General features: G+C 49.6%; 1 protein-coding gene across 3 annotated transcripts in view; it reads left to right on the forward strand.

The window, feature by feature from the left end:
- Nucleotides 1-17,217, forward strand: part of Slc25a37 (solute carrier family 25 (mitochondrial iron transporter), member 37) — a 41,523-nt gene that overhangs the window by 13,239 nt on the left and 11,067 nt on the right. The window contains exon 1 of one of the 3 annotated variants that reach the window (XM_013514004.1): nucleotides 3,167-3,388. The exons of the other annotated variants lie outside the window; for them this stretch is intronic. Within the exon in view, the coding sequence (XP_013369458.1) occupies nucleotides 3,182-3,388 (207 nt within the window). The 5' untranslated portion in view covers nucleotides 3,167-3,181. Of the gene's footprint in view, nucleotides 1-3,166; nucleotides 3,389-17,217 lie in introns of those variants that run through there. 3 annotated transcript variants of the gene reach the window in all.

Consider the following 17,217-nt stretch of genomic DNA (forward strand, 5'->3'; position numbering starts at 1 on the left):
GCCTTCCAATGAACAGAAATGGATCTGGAGCCGTGCACTGCTGAGGCCTGTTCTGGAGGCTCAGGTTTGTGAAGGTTTCCTTGTCGTTTCGGGAGAAGGTAAAGGTACAGCTACACAGCCTTCCAGGCCTCTTCCTCACTGTGAGGAGCTGCCTGCAGGGTAGAAGACTCTCAACTGGGCTTGGTCTAGGGCCTGAGGTGCTTTCCTCCCAGCTGTGTCACCTTAGCATTAGAACCTGCTAAGTTTTATCGCTTCTGAAAACTGATTCTCAGTTTTCTAAGGGGCTGGTGCAGTGATGGGGGCGGGGAACACAGACCTGCTGACCCCCGGGATGAATCTTGGATGAAAGAAAGATTTGGTCCTGAGGAGAGCTTGAGGAGGTGCCCCCCAGAAGGCAAAGGTTTTCTGTGCAAGGGTTAAAAACCTAACATGTAGGTGAGGCTGTAAATGGAATCATATTTAAAAACTTTTTCTTTCTTGAACCTTGGCTTCTTAGGCAACATCTGAGTCTTAGTAGAGTAGTTTGTGCAGTCCAGGAGGGACAAAGTAGTAAATTAACTTGCTGTGAGCCAGAAATAGTGGCACATGCCTATAATCCCAGCATTTGGGAGGTTGAGGCAGGAAGATTGCACTGCAAGTTCGAGGCCCACCTGGGCTACCTAAGAAGACCACAACCCCCGTCCCCCTCAAATTGCTTTGAAAATTACTGAAAATTTATAGTTAGACCCTAGCAGTTGAAGAATATCAGCCCAGAAATGACTTTTTAGCTGCAGAAACAATATAAATAGCAATGCATATATATTTCCACACTGGAAGGACTTAGCGACTTCCATGCCTCTCAACAAAACCTTGAAGTTTCAGGAGGCAGTAGAGAAATTGAAACTGTAGTCTGCTATCATGGAATCACTGCATCCGTGGGGCGTGGCAGGTTCCCTTTACCCTTGGACTAGCACTGTCCCTTCACAGGCTTCGGAGAGGGTTCCCAGTGACAGTGACGCTTGGCCTGACCTTGGTGAGGTTCTTGTTTTCCAGCTTGGTGTCAAGGATCTTCGTATTTTCTGACAGCCCAATCATAAAAAAGCTCTTGAAATTCTCAGTTTTTGAAAACCAAAAGTTGTTACAAAGCTGAGCTTTCACCAGAAGCTGCTTTAAATTGAAAACAGATTTCGGGTCTTGGAGTAGCCAGAAGTGAAGGGACCAGGAAGCACCGGGGGCCTTTCTCAGTCCCCAGCCAGCCAACGCTCGAGTGGTTGCTTGACGGTGGAGGGCAGGAAGCAGAAGGAGGAGAAAAAAGGCAAACACGGGTCTTTTTGTGCGTGCACGGGCGTAGTTGCCTTTCAGGTGAATTCTTACTGGCTTGAGCTAAGCCGAGGCCCACGAAAGAGCAGCCCAGGGAGAGACACGTCCCTTGTCTGAGCCTCAGCGTCTGTCTGCAGAATGGCAAGATCAAACGAGTGATCTCATGGGAAGTTTCCAGTCTCAAATTTCCACTCCTTATTCCATGGGGCAGAGTAACTTTTGGGAAAGAGTGGATGCTCAAAAGAGTAGCTTTTGAAGAGGAAACTGGGAAGACCCTTGTGGTCGATTCTGGGGAGAGGGCAGAGAGAACAGCCAGCTGCCCAGGCCTAGCTTGTCCCTGATTTCCAAAGTGCCTGCCTAGAAATTATAGTTTATTTAATCTACTTGAAACCACCACTAGTAACACTTCGCAACTGCAAACCCTTCATTCAGGTGATTCCAGAAACACTCACTGGCCACAGCCTCGCCCTGGAACCAAAGGGAGATTGTGGCAGATGCTTCTGGAAGGCCCTGTTTATAGCTCTCTGCCTCCTTCCTGCCAGGACCTTTCACAAATTCGCCACCAGGAAGCTGAGTCATCCAGGGGTCAGGCAGCGTGGCCAAAGGTCACCCAGTGCTACCAGTGGCACAGATGGGGTCAGCCACGCCTTTCAAGGGAACAGTTTAAGAGGGGCACAGAGAAGCCACTGGGGAGGCTGCCTGAAGCATCTCCCACAAGCAGGGAGGATTGTGTGTCCCGGAAATTTCACAGTGAGAAACCATCTCCTGCTTCATTCACTTCATGTCTTCCTTCCCTGAATGCACAGCCAAGGTCAGAGACAAACAAACAGCATTGAGAGTAAAGTGAGTCATGTGCTCAGAGTCCAGGGCTCAGCATGGGCCCCAGGTCCTTACGCAGCATCCCACACTCATCTCCTGGTACTCAGCGGGCTTCAGGGGACACCAGCCCTCTCTGGGCCTCATCCACATCTCCCCTGTGCCCTGTGCCTGAGCCCCTTCTGTGTTGCAGGCTTCGACTGCCACAGGCCATCAGCCTCGGGTCTGCACTTGCGTGTCACCTCCAACACCCTCCCTCGGTCTCAGTTAGGTCCCTGCATCTGCCCTCGTAGCATCTTCTGCTTTTGCTTTATGGTGTTGAGAGTTTTTTAAATCTAACATTTGGTTTCCCTTCTTTCCCCCCTACTAGACTACAGCTGCCTTGAAGGCAAACATCCCACCTGGCTTGCCTGACCCAGCCACCAACAGTGCTGACATTGGGTAGCTCTTTCAGACAGAAGGAGCCTCTCGGTTTTACCCACTGAGACTCCTGCATCCCAGGACTCACTGTCACCCCGAGCCAATCTCTTATCACTTCTGGGAACTCTTCTGATAGGCAACTTTGGCTTAAATCGCACGCCTGAGCTTTTTGTTTTAGGAGAGGGTTGTAGTCAGCCTAAGATCTTGCCCCAAAAGGGAGGTTCCTGTCATTCCTGAAAACTTGAAGACACCCTCTCACCCCTAGCAAAGCAAAGGAAAATATTAAAACATGTAAGTCGTCTAGCTTCAGTTTAGCACGTGGGTCCTGGAGGCTAGGATTGTCTTCTGGCTCCCTTTGGTGCAATATCCTTGGAATGTCAAGCCTGAGGTTTCTGATATGTTGTCAGCTGTCCTTGTTATTGCCATTTCATGAAAAAGGGGTAAGGTGTGCAGAGAAGGGAGATGGTCCCCTGGGTCTGTGACCAGCTCTGACTACACATGCATCATCCTGCATTATGGGGATACTTGATAGCAGCGTTTGTTGTGACATCTGGGGAATTTACCTTGGATACCTAGTTTAGCCTCCAACGCCCCCTAAACTCAGAAGCCCAGCTTGGATGGGGCTAACGTCTCTGACTGTTCCTCTATGTATCGAGCTCCAGATGGTGGCCAGGCCGGTGAGGGGGACGCAGATCTGCAGCAAGGGACCTGCTTTGCGCATGCCTGTGGGTGGAGCTTCATCACCCCTGGATCCTGGGCAGTGGTTTATACGCGTGACCACATGGTCCTGCCTGCATGGTTCTCTCCGGCTCTCATGGGAGACAGGCATACAGACATATCACTGCACATAATCGTAAGTCATGGAGGGGGATGAGCAAGCAAAGGCTGGCGACAGGGCTGCTTTTTTCTGTGGATAATAGGATAATCATGGGGCATGCTGTAGAAGGTGAGGCCTCTGTGCAGGGTGTGGAGCTGGTCCTGTAGAAGCTGGCAAGGCCGCACCCGGCTTGGAGACATGCCGGGGGAAGTATCTGGCTCCCTGTTCTATCCCTGGGTTCCTGGAGTGCTGGTGCCCATGGAATGCTAGGCTTCCCCAGCTTTCCCCGCACCGATGCCCAGGACAGGTCTTGTAACTGCCGGGCTTGTCACCTCCCATTCTCCATGCCTGAGCTCGTGGAGTGCTGCTCGCTGGGATAGTCTCTTTGGGGTGGTGTGGGCCGGCCCATGCTGGAGAGGGAAGTGCCACGTCATTGGGCCAGGTCAGCAAGTGGGAAGGAAGAGGACTTGCGCTCTCTGTTGATCATTGTGTCTTCCGGTGTTAAAGCATTGCCTTCTGCCTAGGACCCTGTGGGGTGCCATTCCGGACATTTCCTTCCATAGCAGCCTCTGGGGCCAAGAACGTTGTATTTTCCGGGAATTACCCTGTGCATTTGCGATCTCTGGCTGCCTTTACCCAAGACAGACAGACAGACAGACAGACAGACAGAAAACCTGCTATCACAGGTGTCATGGGAAACTTCAGGGAATTATTTGATTGTGCCAGGATTTTAGGCCCTGAAATGTATCTGGAGTGAGCCACTGATCAGACTTAGGGTTTTTTTTATTGTGGCAAAAATATATAAAATTTTTATCTTTTAGTATACAGTTCAGGAGTGTGTGTTATGCAGCCAGTCTTAAGGCTTTTCATCTTGCAAAACTAAAACTTTGACTCTTCAAAATACCAACAACATAGAGAAAAACAAAACAAAGCAAAAGCAATAAAAATGATACAGGGTTTCAGAACAAAATGATAGTAATTAACAGTGGTTATTATATTACATATTGTTATTGTCAACGAAGCTGCTCAGATTACCAGATGTAAGAATGCAAGATTGATCAAACCATTAAGAGAGTAAAAAAAAAAAAACCACATTAGAAATGATACAGAATTTCACTAGACAAGATGGTAGGAATTCAACAATGGTTGTTTTATTGCATATTGTTGTCTTCAAATTAGTTGTTCAGATTATCAGATACAACTATGCAAAATTGGTCAAAAAGAAAAAAAATTAGGCATGAACTGTTCCTTTCAATAAACCAGTAGCCATCAGCAGTACAATTATCCCAGCTATCCTTCTGTATACATATATATGTATATATACATTTTTCCCCTTTATTCTTTTTCTCCTTCATCCCAGTTGTTCCTTTCTTTGAGCAATTTCTTTCCCTTTCATAATATCTACTGTGTGTTTTGGGTTTTATTTACTCTTTCAGGTTCTTACACTAGGGAGACAATTCGTTGTTCACACATGCAGGTCTGATTTATTTCACTTATGAGTATGGTCTCTAGTTGCGTCCATTTACCTATAAAAGCCCTCATTTCTCCTTTCTTTAAATTTGACTCCTATAGTTGGGATCGCAGTATTTGTCCTTTTAGGACTGGCTTATTTCACTTAGCACAGTGTCTTAACGAGTTAATCCATGTTGAGACATGTATCCAAATTTTTGCCCTTTTAAGGCTGGGGTGATATTCTGTTGTATGGTAGAGCACAGATTCTTTATCCATTCCTTGATGGACACTTGGGTCACTCCTAGCTTTTGGGTGTTATGTGCAATCCTGCTGTGAGCCTGGGGGTAGAAATACCCTTTTTCATTTCTTCTGAGTGTATGCCTGCAAATGGAATGAATTGCTTGATCCTCTGATAATTCTATTTTTAATATTCTGAGGAATTGCTTTGTTTCCCACTGCAGCTATACCACTTTACATTCTCACCAACAGTATACAGGGCTTCCAGTTTTTCCTGAAATTGTTTTGTTTTACTGTTAGTGCTGGAGATTGAACCCAGGACTTACACATGCCAGGCAAATCCTCTACCATGGAGCCACATCCTCAGCCTCCTTTATATTTTTTTTAATGCAAAATTTTTTAAGTTGCAAGTAAACCTGATATATAGTGACACAGACTTACCTCCTCCAAATGAAACTCACACACAAAAGCGTTAATTTTTCCAAAGGCTGTAGCAATTTCATTGATTTAAACTATTAGAGATGGAAGAGGACCTCCTTATACTTTGTTAGTACATTTATTCTTTCAACCAATACAGTATCCTTCTTGCAGTTGTAATAGACAGTGAACAAAACCCAGGGAACCTCCCACCCCATTCGGCTGATCTGTTGGTGGAAATTGATGGTAGCTACATGGAAGCTGGCGTCTAGAGAGGTGGATGATTGTGCAGAGTCCCTGTGGAATTAGTTGGCAGAACTTGACAGGAACTTATTTCTTCTGACTCTCAGAACAGGGCTGTTTTACTGTGCTCACATTTAGGTGCACATTTTAGAGTCTCACCTGTTTGACGGCGTGGGACACACAGTGTAAACATCTGTGCCCTGTACTGTGACTCCTTCAGAATCTGAGGGACCAGAGAGCGACAGCTGCTGTGTCTCCTCGGTGAGGGAGCTGAACCCACAGGGGTTCGCCAGCGTCCAGTGGTGTTAGTGACCCTGGCCCCGGGGCTGTTGCCCACAGTTTGGATGTCAGTGCGAGCCCTGAGCAGTGTGGTAAGCTTATCATGCCAGACCCAGCAGCAGTGTCAGGGAATCTCAGTATTCCACGTCCCTGTCTAACCCTCATCCTGGACTTTAGCACCTGTCAAAGGTCCCTGGAATGGCCCTTGGGCCAGAACAGCTAGATCAGGTGAGTGAGCTTCCTCTGTGCCTGTGTAAGCTGAAACTAGTGCCTCCCCCCGGATTAACTAGCCATGTTTCCTTTATTATATAATCAGGATTGATTTAAGCAGGACTTCCATTCATTTAGCATTGGGGAAGGAAGATAGGTGAAGACAGCTATGGGCAAGTCCTGTCGCTCTTTTGAGCCTCAGTTTCCCTTCTAAGTGCAGGTGGAATGCAAGGGCTGCAGGGGATAGTGAGCACCGTTCTTGGGTCATTGTCCAGTGGTGGATTTGTTCCTACTCAGATGGGTTCATCGAGAGGGCATCCTCCTCCTCTTAAGCAGGTTGAGGGGGGCGCTTATGAAGGGATCGTAAAATGGCATGTTTCTAGGAATTTGCTGTTTATTAGCAAAAAAAAAAGAGAAGGAGCAGGTAGCTGTATGTCAGATGCCAGGCACAGGGCCTACGGGAGACTAGAATGTAGGCAGTAGTGTGAGCACTACCACAGATAAAGAAACAGGCTTGGTGAGATAAGTCACTTGCCTAAGGCCACACTCCAAGGAGGAGGCGGGCAGAGCTGGGCTGCACATCCAGCTGTGGCTCTGAGCCTTCTCTGCCAGCCCTAGGCCTTTTGTGTCTATCGTAAAGGAAAGGCAGTGTCATCTGGCGAAGCTTTGTTCGTTGTGGGGTTGGGGTAGGGTATCATTCCTGCAGCATTCATACCCAGACCTGAAGTCTCCAAACCAGCTCCTTGTGGTTGGTAGCTTTCCTCCGGGATCCTGGACACTGTTGTGTGGGTTTTTTTAGTAGTTCATCCTGTTTCTCTCCTATCGTCGAATGGGACTTAGTTCAAACATGTAGTGAAGTTCTTTTTACCAAACGGCCCTTTATCAGCAAGCAGCGAGGAACAGCTGCTTCTTTAAGCAAAGTGCAGCTAGTCTTGGTAGTGGTCCAGGTCACCTGTATTGACAGAGGTGGTGGCTCCCCCTTCCAGGCAGGGTACACTGCAGCCTTTCTAAGAATCAGTGCACTGAAATGGACATGTATAGAGCATCTTCTGTACTGTGCTAGGACATGGTCGTGCCTAAGTTTCCTCAAATATATATCTCAGGAAGCACATGAGAGAGGAGTTTTTAAGATAAGGAAACTGCAGTCCACAGGGGTTGAGTATTTTATCCAAGTTCATACAGCTAAAGAATAGAATAGGATTTCACTTGGGAGGTGGTTGGGGACTGGAGCATCCTGATGTCCTCAAGTCTTGATCGTGGCACCTGGCCTGGAGTTGATGCTTGCCGTGCAGTTGTTGAGTAAATGGATTAGGGAACGGATGGACTTCAGATCTGTTCTCCGGGGTTCCGCTGTCCCACCCCATTCTGATGGCACTTAAGCCATTAGTCTGGCTTCCCAACCAGAGCTTCTGTTCCTTGAGGGCAGAGGCTGTCTCTGAGTCTTGAATGTGTGGTTGAAGTAAATTTCTATGAGAGTCTGCGCTTGGGATTTTCAGCAAAGGATGGTTGGAAGATTGTGAGCAGGGCAAGGCTATCTCCCAGCTCTAGGAGCCTGGACCAGTCCACCATTGCTGTTTTCATGTTAGCAAAGTAAAGAAGGAAGTCAGTGGGCAGCGGAACTCTGAAACCAAGTGAAAGCTCGCAGGGAGTCCCACCATGCAAAACCTGTGGCAGAGTTGTAGGGCCGTCGTGTCCTTCGGGCACGTCCAGGTGCCTGGGCTTTCTCCTCTGTCCACATGCAGCGGTGACCTGCTCTTTGATGGGTTATTGTGCTTTACCGTAGACTCCTGGGTTGAATTCATTCTTTCACTGTGGCACTAAGAGACTTCAGTGGGTTTGCCTGTATGCCGGAGAAATAAAACACCTTTGAGGGTGAGGCGTTCCTCCAGTTCGCCTCGGACATCTTGTTCCTACTTGTAAGGAGGGTGTTTATGAGCCAGTGGCATCCCCAGGGCTGGCTGAGTCAGTGGGAGGCCCTCATAGTCCTCTTTATTAGCATGAGTTAAATTCTTGGAAGCAGCATTACCGTTGGCATATTTCAGTCTTAGTCTTTGAATACTGCTGTGGCTTAGCTAGCCCCTCCGAAAAACATGCTGAGGTTTCATTGCATTTGTAACAGTGCTGAGAGGCAGGACTTTTAGGATCTGATGAGGTCGTGAGAACTCTGCCCTCCGGAGTGGACAAGTGCCATTGTCCTGGGAGTGGGTTGGTTATTTCGGGGAGTGGGTTCCTGGTAAAAGCATGGGTTTGGCTCGACTTCCTTGGCCTTGCATGCTGGACCTTCTGCCTGCTGCCTTGTTACGACGCGGCACAGAGCCGCTCGCCAGATGCTGGCATGTGCACTTGGACTTGGAGACTGCAGCACTGTGGTCCAGGTACCCTGCAGTCGGCGGGACTGTGTTACAGCAGCAGAAAGATGGAGAGAGAGGCTTTCGTCGGTCAGATGCCCTGCCTGCCTGTGACCTTGGCCAATATTCAAGATCTTTTTCAGGAGAAAGAATGGGTTTGTCTTGATCAGTTCTGGGTGGGAGCAGTGGCCCAGCTGATGGCCAGGGTTGAGGGACAAGTGGAAGCCGTGTGACCTCCGTGGGAGAGGGTTTATGAGTACCTGTGGGCACACTGCTTGCAGGCTGAGTGTAGACAAAACCCTCTCAGGGGCTGCCTGGGTGTTAACAAGTGAGAATTTAGGTACTGTTAGGGCGCCTCTCCCTTTTCTAGGGTCAGGCACATAGGAGGTGGCATACATGGGACTTAATGTGGTTACAGAAGCAGAGCGTATTGGGAACAGAAGGGGAGCTGGAGATCACTTGTGATCCCTTAGCGTCCACCCCTTGGAGAGGTTGGGTTACCTGGTGGTTAGGAATATCACTCTGGAGCCCGATCACCTGGTTTCTAATCCTTCTGGTGTACCCTGCCCCTGGGGCAAGTTGCTTAGCAACTCTGTGCCTCAGCTTTTCCTTTGTAAAGTGGGGTAGCTTGCTCCGAATGTTTTTTGTGTCTAGTGTTACCATTATTTTGTAAATACAGGCACTAGGCGCTCAGAGAAGCAAGTTGTTTGGCCTGAGCCCACACAGCCTGTTAGTGCTGGAAGTGGGACTAGAACCTGTGACCCAGCCTTCTCTTTTTTTCCCAGGCCAGGTGGGTGGGAGTGACCCTAGCTCAGATTTCCCTGTAGCCCAGTGCTTGCCTTTCCTCTCCGTCTCCCAATAAAGTTACCAATTGTACCCGCCCCCTTGCACCTGGAATGCTGGAAATTTTTCTCCCCTCTAGGGCAGAGATTAGTTAATGCTTTGTGGTGGGCTGCAGATGGGGTGTTCTGAGCATGTGCAGGGTACACTGGCCCAGGGCCAGGCACAGATTCTTTCCTCTCTCCCTGCTTGGGCAGTAGAGTTTTCTACAGAAGGGGAGGAGCCCAGGGCTGGCTTCTAGGGTCAGGAATGTGGAAACAGCATCCTTTGAGCCCCAGGCAGGGCTATGAGCAGCTGCCTGGGTAGAGAGGGAGACCTGAGTGGGATGCGATGTTACCATGGCCTTGCTGGTAGCCGAGGAGGAGTAGCTGCGGCTTTGGAGAGAGTGGGATTAGTCAGGGTGGGCTTCTGTTATGTGGGCCTGCTGCTGTCTCTCAGGTGCGGAAGACCCATCCATCCTGCTGACCGTGCAGCTTTTCATAGCTCCCCTCCCTTCGCTGTTGTGAGTGAGCCATGGAAAACATGTAACTCTAAATTCTTGATGCTTCAACAAGGAATCCAGGGCCTCCTGTGGTCTGGCCCCAGCTGCCTTTCTTCCTGCAGACATTGAGGGTGGTCTCATGCACACTGTGGCCCTGGCTGGCCCATGCTGCTCTCCCACATGGCCCTGCCTATCTGTGTGCCCCACAGCCAGAACTTTTCCTCTCAATGCTTGGTTTGTGCCCCCACCAAAGTAACATAGTCCAGAAAAATCAAATATTGTGGAGGGGAGTGCAGTGCCGGTTCTGTTCCTTATGGCTTGATGGATGGGCTCACCTCTTTCTCTGTGCAACCCCTGGACATAATCAAGGACCGCATCACACACTGTGGCCTGTGAGAGGGGAAGTGGGCTTGGTGCTGTGGCTTCTTCCCCAGGAGCTCAGGCAACTTGGTTATCATTATCGTGGTGGAGGAATTGTTTTTTTCTGCCAAACTTGTGCTGAGAACAATTCACCTAGTCCTTTTGTCCCAAGAAACAGCAGTGGTACCCAAAATGTGGCCCAATGGACCCTGAAGGCTCCAGGATTCCATCTGGAGATCAGGGATGGTAGGTGTCCTGGATGCTTTGCAGTCTGTGCCCTACACTTTAGAGACCCGGAAGGCGAGACTGTGGAAGGATGAATGTGATCCTCTGAAGATGTAGAAAAGCACAAGAGCTGGAACATTCTGTTCCCCATGGATGAACCTACGTCTTCCTGCCCCTCAACGTCTGGGGGTCCCAAGTGTGAAGGAAGTGTGGGGCTTTGCAGGGTTAGTTGGGTGTGTTATCCCAAGCCTCCTGGCTCCTTTCGTTCTGCTATACCTTTTCCAGCTGATTTTCCAGTGAGCTGGCCCTTAGCTTGCTCCAAAGTCGTGGTTCTCAGTCACGGCTCTTTGTAGTGAACTGGGGGGCCTTTTTCAGAATGTGTGTGTCTGGAAGTCCCCTTGCTGGTGAGTAACCATCCTTCTACCCCAAAGCCCTTTTGAGTCAGGGTGGTGATTATTTTTAGAAGTCATTGTCTCTTGCTAGTCTCTAATGAAGATCCAGTTTTCCTTTTGATTAAATGTATATGTGCATGTATATCTGTATGTGTTTGTGTACTATATAAGAAAGTTTATTCTCTTTGTGTACAGATGTTCGCCAATTTGGATTTTTTTTTTTTTTAAGATGTGGTTTGGAATTTGGAGGTGCAGATAAACTTAGATGTGCCTCACAGCACCACGAATGTCGTGGCCTTTATTCTCGGTTAGTGGGTGACTGGGGAGGATGCTGGGTAGTGTCCCCTTGCTTCCTTGTGGGTCATAGTTTGCATGGGCTTTCAATGCCCTGGTGTGTGACCATTGAAAACCCTTTAAGGAGTTTGTGCTCTGTAAAGGATTATAAGCAGGGAGCAGGTTCCGAGTCAGGACGCCAGTTAGAGGTTCACCATGTGCTCTGCACTTTGATGTGGTTTCGGTCCCTACTGTGGCTGTGCTGCCGCCTAAGGATTCTGGAAGGTGGGACAGGGCTTTCCAAGGCCTGGGTGAGGTTTGTGGCTTTGCCGTGGAAGCCAGTAAGGTGCCAGAGGAGCCTCTTCCTCCTGGGCTGTGTAGTCATCTGTGGTGTGGTGTTTCAGCGGGAGGACTTGCTCTCGGGAATGGGCACCCTGGCCTGTCCTGTCTGCCACGGGCCGCTGTTGGTGTGGCTGACCTTGTGTGTCAGGAGAGCTGTATCAGCAGCACCCAGCACAGCAGGATCATACTGCTGGGTTGGGCTGGGGGACTGGGAGGGAGAGCTGGAGGCCAGGGCGTGCATGGGGGTGGGCGGACCCTGTAGGCAGGGTGGACATTCTCTGTGGTTGGATTTAGTGAATGTCAGTGCTGCTTGAGGACAGCTGGCAGCTAGGATAGGATGAAACTTCCCAGTTGGATTTTGGATTCTGAAATAATCTTGAGCCTAGGCCATGGCTGCCACAGCTTGGAATTTGTCTAGGGCTTCCTGTCGTCTCCCTTTCTTTGGGAGAGGGTCTGGAGCACGGGTCACTGGGCAACCGGGATCCTAGCCCTGGGTCTCCGCAGCGGCTGTGCCTGCCCAGTGTGATATGTGCTTGTCTGCAGTATGACTGGCCCCGCAGCTCCCTCCCTGCTGTTTCCCCATTGTATCCGGCCCCAAATGAGTGGGTTTCACATTCTCTTCTCCTAATCCTAAAAGTACCACGTGCACTTTGAGCACAGGAAGTTTTTAATTTTTGAGAAATTGAGAAGGGTGGATTTGGGCCCCCCAGCAGGCTCGGGGTCTGACAGGGAGTCAGCAGTGGCCAAGTGGGGGAGAGTGCTGGGCCTACGGAGGTCTGAGGGCCCCTTATGAGGCTCAACTTACACCCTTCTCTTTTCTGGGCCCAGGCCCAGCTCCTAGGACCCTCAGCCATGGGGTCTTGGGCAAGTCACAATCCTTCTGGGGTCTGTTTCCTATCCGTAGCAAGGGGCAGGGCTACTGCACTCTCTCCCCAGGGCCCTCCGAGCTCTTGTTACCTGATCAGCAAGTTCGCCAGGGACTGAACCGAATTTTCCACTCTGCCCCCGCCCTCCTCCCCCCAGGGAGAGAACAGGCCAAGGAGGCAGGCCTTTCTGCCTGGCACTTCCGGGAGAATTGGAGGAAGGGGCTGGCCCCGCACCCCATGCCAACCCTGGCAGTGCAGGTGTGGAGTTTGTGTCCTTGCGCTGAACCCTTCTGCCATCATGGTTGTGAGGCCAGAGGGCACTTGGTGCAGGTGACATAGTGAGTGGCAGAGCCAGGCCAGATACCCAGGCCCCCTCGTTTCTGGGCCAGTGAATTTTCCTCTTCTGTCCCTTTGAGCTACAGTTATGCAAGTGGGCATGGAGGGTGCCGAGAAGGTACAGTAGCAGCAGCAGCAGCAGTGGAGGAGGAGGAGGGTGACCTGCTTATTTGCTGGTCTGCTCCTGTCTTCTCCAGGCGCCTGCCACTGTGGCCTCTGTCTCCGGGCTGTTCACTGCTGATCATCCTCTGTCCTCTGTAGGGGCCGGCGGGGTCCTTCTGACACCTGCACGTGCTCTGCACTTCCTGCCTCAAGGGTCCCTTGGCCTGCCCGTTGGCTACAGCTGTGTTTTCCTGGGTGTGCTCAGCAAGTGTAACTGGTTATTAAGTGAAGAAAGGCTCGAGTTGCTGATGACAGGCATGTAGGAAGTGCCTTGTTAGACCTCGCTGAACAGGTTTGGGTCCTGAAGAACTTCTTAGGGCATTTAATATGCTAACGCGAGCTATGAATTTCCCAGAGGTGAGAATCTCACTTCGAACCTGGAAGGGGATTGAGAGGTCCAGGGAGAGCCTGGCAAGCAGTGAGGTCTTGACCCAGCAGGCAGAGGGATTCGTGAGATACTGTGTGTGTGTGTGTGTGTGTGTGTGTGGGTGGGTGGGTGTGTGTGTGTGTGGTATTGTCATTGCTTTTAATCTCTGCCTCCACGCTGCATCCTGAATCATCCATTTTCTTTTTTCTCCTCTCTATCCTCAGTCCCATTGTCAATTTTAAAAAATGTAGCAAAATACACAAAACAGAAATTGCTTTCTTGTTTTCAAGTGTACCGCTCAGTGGCAATGAGCACTTTCATAGTGTTATGCAGCCGTCGCCAGCATCCATCCACAGAAGTCTTCATCTTGCAAAACCAAAACCATGTACCCATGAGATACTAGCTCCAATACATCCACCCCCAGCCCCGGCAACTCCCACGCGCCTATGTTGGACTATTCCAGGGACCTATCAGTGGAATTATGCAATATTTGTCTTTTTGTAACTGGCATATTTACTCAGCACAGTGTCTTCAAAGTTCATTGGTGGTGTAGCATGAGCCAGAATTTCCTTTCCTTTTCAGGCTGAATAATATTCCATGGAATTTAGCCCTTCAGCCCCCATGGACACTTGGGTTGCTTCTACTGACCTCTAACTTTGTCTCCTCCTCTGGTCCTGTAAGGTAGATCAACCCTCTCTTTATTTTATAGGCAGAGTCAAACATTTAAAAAAGAGGTAAGATTGATTATCTTCACTGCAGCTCTGCCTCATTTCTTCTTTGGCTGCCTTTGGCCTCTTCTCTGAGGCTTGTGGGAGCTTGCTCACTCCTGGGATCTTTTCTGTGCTTTTTTGCCACCCTGAAAGGTCTGTTTTCTTCTCATTCACATGTTCATTACCCTCCTGCCCAATTTTCTTGTGTTTTTTTTTTCCTGTGTGCTTGTGCCTGATCCCAGATGGATGAGCCCCATAGACAGGTGGAAGCCCAAGTACAAAAGCATGAGCTGGGCTGTGATGGGTCCATCTGTGGGTGCTTCTGTCCCAGGCGCACGTCACTGGACATGGCTGCTGTGAGCAACCCTGAGGACAGACGTCCCTCACTGAGGTACAGAGATACCTGTGGTCCTTTTCTTTTTCATAAGAGGTTGGCGCATTTTGGCTCAGTAGTGTTATTCTACCTGCCTCACCCCTAATTGAAAAAGGGTAGGGGTGCAAAATCAACCCCAAACCTCCCTTGTAAATCTGAGTGTGATGCCAGTGTCCAGCAAACTGATGTGAGCAGGTGCGTAATGGAGAGACCCTTGTTATGATGTCATCTGTAATGGGCTGGCATATCCCGGCAGCTCCCCCGGGGATTATCACAGGTGGGAACTGCCCCGCCCCAAGGTTAATGAACCAGTCCACCTTAGGTTGGGCCTAGAGCCTGCTCTGTGGACCCCACTGCCCCTGCCCTGCCTTTCTCTGTGCCTGCCGCTTTCTCTCGACCACACCCCTCCTCATAGGAACAGCGGTGAATCTCACAGCTGAGGATGGATGGAGGATGTTATTGGAAAATACGGGGACTGGAAGGAGCCTAAATTGGTCCTTCAGTGGTGTGCCAAACCGAGCAATACTTAAGAGTCATCAGGAGAATTTAAGAAAGAAAAAGTTTTGAATCACTGTGTGTTGAAGTGGGACCCACAGATAGGTTTTTCTAACATTTTGTGGATGATTCTGATCATCGGCCACTGCTCTGGTCCTTCCCCTTTATTTTCCTGCTGAGAACACTGGGGCAGAGAGGTGAAATACCATAGTCTCCCCAAGCCAGTGTTGGACACAGAGGGTAGACTCTAAGCAGCTAATTCCTGGGCCTCTGTGTTTTCTCACCCTGCTTTCCTGTCTGCCCTGAGCTCTTTGGTGTCTGCCCACTAGGACGCAAGAGAGGCTGAAGCCGTTGGCCAGTTATTCACACACTGGCAGTTCCCAGCTGGAATCCCCAGAGGAGGAAGGGACCTGCTCGAGCCAGGCTTCATTCCTAAAAAGATGCCCCGTGGCAGCCCTTCTCCTAAGCACGGGGCCTCTTCCCTGAGCGGAGCCTGGCTGGAGCCAACTCTCATCCACAGGCCCAGGGTGGGCCCCAGGGACTGGCTGCTGCCTCTGCTCTGCTTATGACTCAGCAGGCCACCTCCACCCTGGTGAAATGCAGTGAGAAATGGACTTTGCACTGATAGGGAGAGATCTAGAGAAAAGGTGATGACCAGGGCTAAAGTGTGACTGTGTTTAGTTAGGGAAGGCGGCTAATAGACACAGTGCCCCTTCTCTGCAGCTGGCATCGTGAGCTGCCTTTGTTTGTCCATCCATTCAACAAATATTTATTGGGTCCAGGATTAGTACAGTACATCGTGCTTGGCATCGGGACCTGCTTTGAATGGGACAGAAACAACCTCTGTGGGGCTCGGTCCACTGGAAAGTCATACACTAGAGCCACATCAGCCTCCATGAATCACCTTCATATAGCCCCTGCATGGCTCAGTTATTACCACCATGTGATGGAAATGGGCACATATTATCTCATTTAATGTGCTCAGCCATTCTCTGAGGCTTGGAGATATTAATGTACCTGAGGTCATACCATGAGCGATGAAATCTGGACTCACCCCAGTTCTCTCTGATGCCATAGCTTGGATTCTTGACAAGCATGGAGTTGTACCACCTGCTGATCTAGGCCTTGCTTTTGATCGAAGATAAAGCCAGGGGAAAAATGAGACCTCATTTTCTCTAAACCTTATTTCAAATATCTTTTGGAAGTTAGTGCTGGAGGGCCTCTGCTTCCTTCCCAAGAGGCAGTGGCCTTTTGCCGCCTACAGAGGGCGCTGTGCATTTCCACTTCTGGGCAGGTAAATGGAGGTGGAGTGGCTAGGATTCAGCCGCCCTTGTGGTCAGCGTACTGATATCTCTTTCTCTTGGTCTTGTTTGCTTGTAATGCATTTTCAAGGTAAGCCACCTCAAATCCTTTTTGGAATGGTTGAATAGAAATCATTTTAAACAACCCAGAGGTGCAGGGAAACTGACCTGTCCACCTCCAAGGGGCACCTCCAGCCCCCTGGGCCCCAGCGGTTGCCCCTGGTTGGGTGGGGGCTGTTTTCACCAGGCTGCAGTGGGAGAAAGGGAAAGTTCTTTAAGTTAAACTTAGGCTTTCTTAATTAATAAGCCTGTCTAACAAAACTCACAGTCTTCCTTACTCTTTTTAAAAAAAGCATTACACATACTCGTTGAGGAAATGATGATTGGAATAGAGGGCAGGAAATGATGATCGGAATGATTGTTGCTTATGTTGTCGTTTTTAGGCCCTTTCTTGGCAAAATAAAAGTTGGCAAGAGGGTACCCATTTTCTTTGCGATTTTAGTAGCCGCTGAAATGTGACAGTGACCACTAATTTAGGTCATTGGTTCCCACTTGTCCCTCAAGCCCTGGGGTTCCTGGGGAGAGGGGGTAGGTGCTGTTCTGAGGAGTTGCTCCTTCGCCTAGGGACCTTCACCCCATTTTCATTCAGAGAAGCCTTCCTTCCTTTTTATCTATATTAGGATTTCTGGGTGGTTTTGTTTGGAAATAAAAAGATACTCCTCCTGATGGTTGGGCGGGAGGGGTGGGGAGGGGATGCGGGGAGGGAGGAAGGGAGGGGGCTGCTTTGGTGGGACCGGGCCAACGTGGGTGTTCCTCTTACCCACCTGTCAGTCAGGATTTGCCAGGGAAACAGAGCCAACGGTGCGGAGGGAGACATCTACATCTAAATTAAATCTCTCTTTTTCTTCCTGTGTAAGGACATTTATTTTAAGGAATTGGAACACATCACTGTAAGGACTGGGAAGTCCAAAATCTGCAAGGTGGGTGGCGGGCTGGCCGTGCTGGAAAGAGCTGATGTTGCAACTCCGGTCAAGGGCAGTGTGGAAGCAGAATTTCTTCCTTGGGACACCTCAAGATTTTTGTTTTAAAGCCTTTTACTGATGAGATCAGTTTCACCCACATGATGGGGTATAATTTGTTTTACTCAAAGTAAACT

Source organism: Chinchilla lanigera, unplaced genomic scaffold (genome assembly GCF_000276665.1).
Source record: "Chinchilla lanigera isolate Chin_1 unplaced genomic scaffold, ChiLan1.0 scaffold00002, whole genome shotgun sequence".
In the NCBI taxonomy this organism is placed as follows: Eukaryota; Metazoa; Chordata; class Mammalia; order Rodentia; family Chinchillidae; genus Chinchilla; species Chinchilla lanigera.